Below are 7922 nucleotides of genomic sequence, written 5' to 3'. Positions count from 1 at the left end.
TTCACACAGACCTTTTTTTTGTTGATAAGTTGCTATTCACACAGACCTTCCATAATCTTAGCAACAATGCCATTGCCTGGTGGAAAAATAGTGCTACAACCAACAGCCATGACCTGCTCGCTGTTACTCCCCCTTGTTTCTTTGTGGTGCTATGTTGCCATGGTTGTGGATGCTTTGTCATGTACATTTTCAACTATCTACCTCTATACAACAAGAGAAATGCTACTGGACATCACCAACACCAAATTCCTTACCAAATTGATTCTATGAACTTTACCTGACACTAAACCATGGAAATTCCCCTTGCACAATTGTACCTTGTAGCTACCATCCCCCAAACACGAAGATACAAAAGATTCATAGTTTTTATTCACGTAAGTTTCTTTTTCACTTTGATCGTTTTTATGATTTCTTACATAATGGTTTCTTGACTCATAGATAAGAATAAAATTATTTTCTATGGAAATAATTTGTCTTATTCATGTTGTTGATGAGTGTTTGATTCATTGTTCTTATAATGAAAAGGCAGTACTTTTTGCAGAGCTCTCTGTTGTGGTGTCTGGGTTTGATACCACATTTTCTTAGACTGCTTTAGTTTTAATTGAGTTTTTTAAATTTGGCTCAACTTGTTGGGCAAGGCTTTGATGATGACAGTGATGAGTTGGTTAAAGTTGGTTGAGTCTACTTGCTTCATCTTCTACCAGCCAAGGTGGAAACTCATTCATGAATGTTTTCTCGACTCTTGACTTGCTTCATCTTCTGCATCATAAATCCTTTGATCACTTGTTGGATCAATTAGTTTAACATTTATTGGCACCTCTGGTTTCTCCTACCCCTACAAATTCACAATCCCCTTCCATAATGTGTCTTTAAATATTCGTTGTTGTAAATAACTCCATATTCCAATATAGGAGATAAACCAAAGTTTAAGTTGATAGAGATTTACGCATTTACCATGAAGACCATTGACATCACAAATGGAGGAGTGGCGCTTTGTTGTTAGTTTAGGGTTTTAAAAGTGTGAGAGGAAGGAAAAGAAATAAATTGGATTGGGGCAGTAAGAAATATAGAGTTAAATGGTGAAATCATATTCATGTTGTCATCTCCAAATAGTTGGAATTATAGTTGGCGATGCTGGTGATAATGAAAGGTCAGTAGTTTTCTTAATTCATCATTTCTGTTTATCTTAATTAACCATTTAATCTTAAGAAGATTTTATTTATTTATTTCAGTAATTATTAAAGACTGTTCGAGACTAGGAAATTTCCTGGATTTTCTTGGCTGAGGAATTGCTCAAGTTCAAAGAGAAGCCTCTACTTCCAAACCGTATGACCTTACCATTGAAGCAGACTAGCAAAGTAACCTGCGAGGGTTCCTAGAAGGTTAAGCAATTGGTTTTGTAACAACTCTAATATGAATATTGGTGGTGTTCATCTGATAATACAGCTGAAACATATTCAGATGAATGTGTGATGTAGTGGGACCGAAAACTGCATGAAAATGCGAGTCCGTGGATCACGTTATGATGCATTGCCAGTTGCCATTTTCCATATGTTCCCACTTCTTCAGGTTTTTCAAGGTTTTCCGGGTCCCTAATATGCTTTCATCTTTATTCCGAAGTTGGGATTCTTCCATGTTTCTAGGGAGAAAGAAAATCCTTCGGAGGTTTCTTCCTTTCTCTACTACCTAGGGGCTATGGTTGGAGAGGAATAATAGAATTTTCAAAGGGGTGGTCTCTTCTTTTCAGGATATTGTGTTAGATGTTTTGGGACTACTGTTATTTTGGTGCAAATTATGTTCAGAGTTTAAGGATTTCTTTTTTCAGGACTTGGTTTTTAGATGAGACTCTATTTGTAATTCTTAGTTATTTTTATCCTTTTGATTGCTTCATCTGGAGACTGTTGTATTTGCTTCTTTCTTTAATAATAAAATTTATACTTATAAAAATGAAAGAAAAAATGGTGAAGACGGGTTTCAATCCCAGGTCTGTGGTATTACCCACCTAGTCTTTACCAACTTACCAAGTTGGTGGCTTCAAACCTGGTAGTTGTAACTATCCTAGTTATGCTCTATAAGATTCAGATATTTAGACAATTTTTAGTTTTTTCCATGTACTTGTACTGTCTTAGCGGGTTGGGTACCATTACATTTAGTCCAGATCCCACCTATATTACTCAGGCTCGGAAGGCCAACCGACCCAGTCCCAATTGCTTGGTCTGTTTGGTGAACCAAGTCTGGTTAATCCATAGAAGCATAGAAAACTTCTAAACTAGAGCAACTAGATCCAGACTAAATACTAATTGGGTCCAACGACGGACATGGATATTTGGGAAAATATGTTCCCATCGACAACATACATCCTAGGATGTCTCTCTTAAGTTGTTAACAAAGTACTTCACGAAGATGCCAACTTAGCAAGTTGGTAGACGTGTGGGTTCGACTTCCTTAAAACCCAACTTCACAATTAGCTTCCCTTAAAAAACAAACAAAAAACCAAAGTGCTTAACGCCCCGGCCCTACAAAGAATGGGTACAACTGTTTGTTACGTTAAAAGAAATTGAAGCTTTACTAGTAAGAATGAAAAGCGTTGGGTGGTAATTGCATATTTCAATACATGAATTACATTTATAACCAAGGGATATAAATTATGTAGTACATGGTGTAAATAAAGTACATAAGACTATGCTAGATTTAGAAGTTAGACCTCATCAAGCAAATTCGCTTAGCTGTAGATCCTCAAAGACACAACAAGATCCTTCGATCCTTCGGAGTGCTAGCACAATGGATGACACTGAGGAAAATTTTCTCGTCACAAGGGATGCATAGTTTAGAGTAGGGAGTGAATTGGTACTCTTCGCGGGCACGATCGAGCAATGCCTTGAAGAGAGGATGTTTAAGTAGGGTGAGTTTGATGACAAACCTCTTGTAATCTTCACCTACATAGACTACTAAATGTCCCTTTGGGACATCTTTGGGAATGGGTTGTGGTTCTTCATGCAAGAAAGGCCATAGAACCCACTGACAACAATGGTCATACGTTGAAGAAGGAAAAACTTTTTTGCCCATCTTTCTCCACTTAGAAAGGCAGGACCTCAAGAACATTCCCTTCCCCATCTTTTCCTTTGGAGAGAGACTGAGAGAGAAAGTGAAGGTCAGAGAGAGGACGAAAGTGAGAGGAAGGTTTATATAAGTGTGCTTGTGGAGAGAGCATTAAATATTGGAATGATAGGTAGCTAAGAGGTGAGCCAAGTGTGTGTAATATTTTTCAATTTATGTCTTTTTCTATTGTATTATTAGTATAGTAAAAGTAAGAGAGTTGCAGCTTGATACGAAATTGTACGACCTTGCACCCAATTAATATCATATATATATATATATATATATATATAATATATATATAGAGAGAGAGAGAGAGAGAGAGAGAGAGAGATCTTTCCTTGAAATCTCAGAGTGAGATCCCATAATATAAATAAATTATAAATAGAACTTGGATCAGGGTTCTCATTTAAGTCAATATTTTATATTTTAATGAGAGGGGGCAAAGGAAAGGTTAGTTTTATCAGAATTGTTGCAAAATGCCTTTTCAATAAATCTAAACCTATTAATATAATCTTGTATTGACTAATAGGGTTTCTTGCCTTTTTGGTATAGAGTTTAGCCAGATAAGTAGGATGGAGAAGGTCGAGTGGTTTGATTTCTCCCTGATTTTTTTTTGTTAACCCAGGGAATATGAGGTCCACAACCCCCCGCTTAGCAAGTATTTAGAGGTTGCACTCGATTTCGAACTCACGATCAAGAGGAGCGTAATTTTGTCGTTACGCCTTATCGTCAAGCCATACCCATGGGCATTCCTCCCTGAGTCTTATTTATTTGATCCAGTACTATTTATTTGTGTTATCTAAAGGTTTATAAGCTTTTAATTGTAATTAGGGTCTTTTTGTAAATACAAGTAAATTGCAAAGCCTTGACTCTCCAAAAATATCAATATTTTAGTGAGATAAGGGTAATGAAGTTGAAGCTTAGCCAAAAAAAAAAAAAAATGTACAATGTTGAAAGTTTGAAAATACCCAGGGGTGGATTTACAGTGGGGGCACTTGCCTCCATAAGAATTTTCAAAATCTATGGAATAATGAGTTATAGTGACAAATATCAGTTGTGAATAAAAAAAATCCGTCACTATTGCCCTCATATTTTTTTTCCACTTGTAATTGCCTCACATAAGCCAAAAAAATATCCTAGCTCTGCCCTTGAAAATACCCCTTTAATCTTTAAGGGTTATAATTGAATAAGAGTCTTATACAAATTCAAAATCACCTTAATTAATATTTTAAATTGTAAAAAAAAATATTTATATAATAAATTAAATTATAAATAATAATATAAAATATATTTAATTTTTTAAAAAAAATTATTTAAATAAAATTAATTTTTTTTATAAATCCTAATTTTTGTAATACACGTGCATTTATTTCCACGTGGCACGTATAATTACATATAAAAATAAAAAGAGTCTTCTTTCCTTCATGGGAGGATGGTTGATCTTTTAAAATTCTCAAAGAGATCGATGACCCTACAAGCTGTGAGAGGCAAGGATAAGATATGATAAAGGAATGGGATAGGGATTCTTGGGCGAAGTGCTGTATCTTTTTTTTATTTTCATATATAACTTTTACTTATATGTAATAATATATCACCTTTTGGATATTATAAAATATATATTTTGGCTTGTAATAATATATCAGTCTGTCATTCACGTGGGAGAACTAAGAAACCCGAGGAGATCTCGATCGTACAGTACAGGACTGAATTAAACCTCCATTAATTAGTCTTTTTTTTTTTTTAAATTAAAAAAAAAAATGACATGGACATGAAATTGTTATAGTTACTCATGAGTTGATTCATTGACTAATAATTAATGATGAATGTTTTGAATAAGCATTAAAAACAAATAAACTATATAAAAGATTTTTCTTCGAATCTTGTTCAAACCATAAACACATGCAATTTTACCTCTAATTGAATGTCAATCTCATCCATTTTCAAATTCGTGTAAAAGTGGGTAAGTACGTTTCTGATAACATTTTTGAAGTTTGAATGAAAGTGATTCACCTTTAAAATTCAGATTTCAAAATTTTATTTTCGTTTGTTTGTTTGTTTCATTTCAAATTTAAACCTTCAGAATCAAAATTTAAAAATTTTCAACCAACGATGAGAAATGCTAGATGAAACTTCTGCATACATAGCTTAAATCTACTTTCTGGGTGAATTTTTGTTGTTGTTGATATATTGCCACTTTTCGACCAAACACAATTATAATATATTACTCAATAAATCAATTTTATTGAAAATTGATTTTATGAAGAGTTTTATTTATAGTGGGTTAATGATGAGATCAGCTATTAAGGAACTAATCTAAAGAAGGAGACAAGAATGGAAGATTTCTAAGCTTCTTTGTCATGATCATGACTCTTGAACTGTCTTATCCTAAAATTTTAGGATATCCATCAAACAAAGTAAGCATGAAGTTGACTTGATAAGGCTTAGTATTCTCACCTTTACTTCTAAACTTATCTTGATTCTTGATTTTATATGATGATAGTGTATTCCAAGTGTACTTGTGTACAACAACTAATGTTGCTTTGCGGACTGAAGCTCACCTTGCAGAGCACATCAAATTTATCATATTAGTGGTCAAACTATTGCCTTTCTTGGATGATCTTGGTGATTGGAGGACTTGATTTTGCTGGAAAGCATTAGATCTTTGAAAAAGTTCTAGTGTGTGTTAATACACTCAAGGGGCGTCAACCTTAGGTCAACACTACCGACAACTATCGAGATTTGTTTCAAAAAAATCTCAAGGGTGGGTACTACGATTTTGACCTTGGGAAGGTACTATCTTGAATCTATTATACATATAGATGGAGAGATTAAAGAAATGTTACTTCTCAAGTATTTATGACAAGTTCATATCAATCAAACTAAAATGAACGTTATATTAACTCTAAGGGGTTGACTCAATGGCAATTTTGGACCAATAAGTGATTAATGCCATTAGGTCGTGAGTTCAATACCCAATATGAGCATTAATTCCTCAAGTTCACCGGTGAGGGCGCACCCTTACTTACCTGGCGTGTGTGATGTGCGGGCGTTGCACATGCCCTAAGACAAGTTCTTGGACAAGACTATAGTCTATGGACTGGGCAAAACCTAGATACGAGAATGATCTACAGAGGTACCTGATTATCCAAAAAAAAAAAGTTATATTAAACGATAATGAGACCAACTATTCTTTATGGAATTGAATGTTTTATAATCAGGAAGCAATGTAATAATAAGTTGAGCATAGTAAGAGATGAGGTTGTTAGGATGGATGAGTGAAAAGGCTAGGAAAGATGAATGCATTAGGAAAAAAAATATAATAGTAGCTCTAATAAGTGATAAATTAAAAAAAATTAGCTAAGATGATTTGACAATTTTCAATAAAGATTTGGCTTTGGACATTGTAACAGAGGATCATGATTTCTTTAACTGACCTTAGTTATTCAGGATTAGGCTTTTTTTTTTTCTCTTTACCCAAAGATTTCTAGATCATTTTTTTGGTGGTTGTTATTAAAGAACTAGAATCCATCTTAAGTGATTTGACACTTTTTACACTAATAATCAACTTCAACCCACCTTTATTTTCGATGCAAATCATGGTTTTGAAAATCATCCGAGATTGATATCTTTCATGAACAAGAGAGAAAATCAATATGATGAGTCCTTCACATGACCTCAATATTTATATTTTCTATATAACTTCTTCTAATCTGTCTTATTTTATTAAAAACAATACTTATTTGAGTACAAATATATAGTAATAAATAATTTTTTACCCCCCAAGTTCAATGGATTATTTATATTTGAGATGAGATGACTCGAACGATGTGGAATTGTATCAATGGGAGAAAGACAAAATACCGAGTTTTAAAACTATGGTGCAAATTCATTGGGATAAGCATGGAAAATACAGACAAAGATTATGATATTTAATTTATAGAAGTTTGTACTTTTCTAAATTATGCACTTTGGTTTTGTGGTAGGTAGTTGAGTTCATCTCTCTTGGATGTAGAGATGAGATTTAAAAGCCAAACGCGGATTCATCCTCTTATATCATCTTTTTGTGGTTTGGTTGGTTGGAATAGAGAATGAGATTGAGAGGAAGATATATATATATCATCATTTAAGAGAATAATCCAATATCTTGTCAAACATGGTAATTTCTATCACATCTATTACATCCACCTCCCAAGTGGGGCTGTTAATGGATCAGATTCGGAATGGATCGGGTCATCTAAGATTAATAACAATGGATTGGAACCAAAACCAATCCAATACTTATTGGATTTGGGGAAGAAACCCAAAAAACACCATTTGTATACTTCTCAAATTTTTTACAAAACTTTCTCGATTCGACTCAAATCAATCGAGTTGAACTCCGAGGAATAATTGTTGAATCTGAACTTGATTGATTACTATGTTTGGGACTTGGATTAGGGGAGCATGAAGGGAAGGTAGGGGCATTTTGGACTTTTATATTTTCATCTTCACCAAAGCATGTCTTATACAAGGGAACTTGTTCCCTAAGATGCGAAGGTTCCTGAAATGTTGGCACGTGAGCTACTAGGGCCACCAGCAATGGGTGAGACAGCTATTTTGGTGACCCCTCCACGTCACTAATTTCCCCTCAGCCACCCAAGTCTGATTTGATTGGAATCATGCACGTGCAGAAGCAGAAGCAGAGTTCCATTCCATAGCTGGCACATTTAAGTTCAATCCCCAGCTAAGCTACCTCTCACTACTTTACACGCTTCTACCTTTTAGGCCTCATCTCAACCCGATTAGATTCAATGGTTTTTGCTTATTTCAGGTTTTGGATCCTT

The 7922-nt window shown here is 34.4% G+C and overlaps 1 protein-coding gene across 1 annotated transcript; it reads right to left on the bottom strand.

Annotated features, from left to right (window-relative positions):
* Window positions 1–2605: 2605 nt before the first annotated feature.
* Window positions 2606–3201, bottom strand: LOC147399782 (SAUR-like auxin-responsive protein family). Its single transcript, XM_086445263.1, has one exon. It carries the CDS (start codon window positions 3112–3114, stop codon window positions 2737–2739), a length of 378 nt encoding a protein of 125 aa, XP_086301389.1. The 5' UTR covers window positions 3115–3201; the 3' UTR covers window positions 2606–2736.
* Between the last annotated feature and the right edge of the window lie 4721 nt (window positions 3202–7922).

Source organism: Akebia trifoliata, chromosome 6, assembly GCF_017979445.1.
Source record: "Akebia trifoliata isolate Shusen 1 chromosome 6, ASM1797944v1, whole genome shotgun sequence".
NCBI lineage: Eukaryota > Viridiplantae > Streptophyta > Magnoliopsida > Ranunculales > Lardizabalaceae > Akebia > Akebia trifoliata.
The sequence above is the reverse complement of the archived record's forward strand: the minus strand, read 5'-3'. Positions and strand labels throughout refer to the sequence as shown.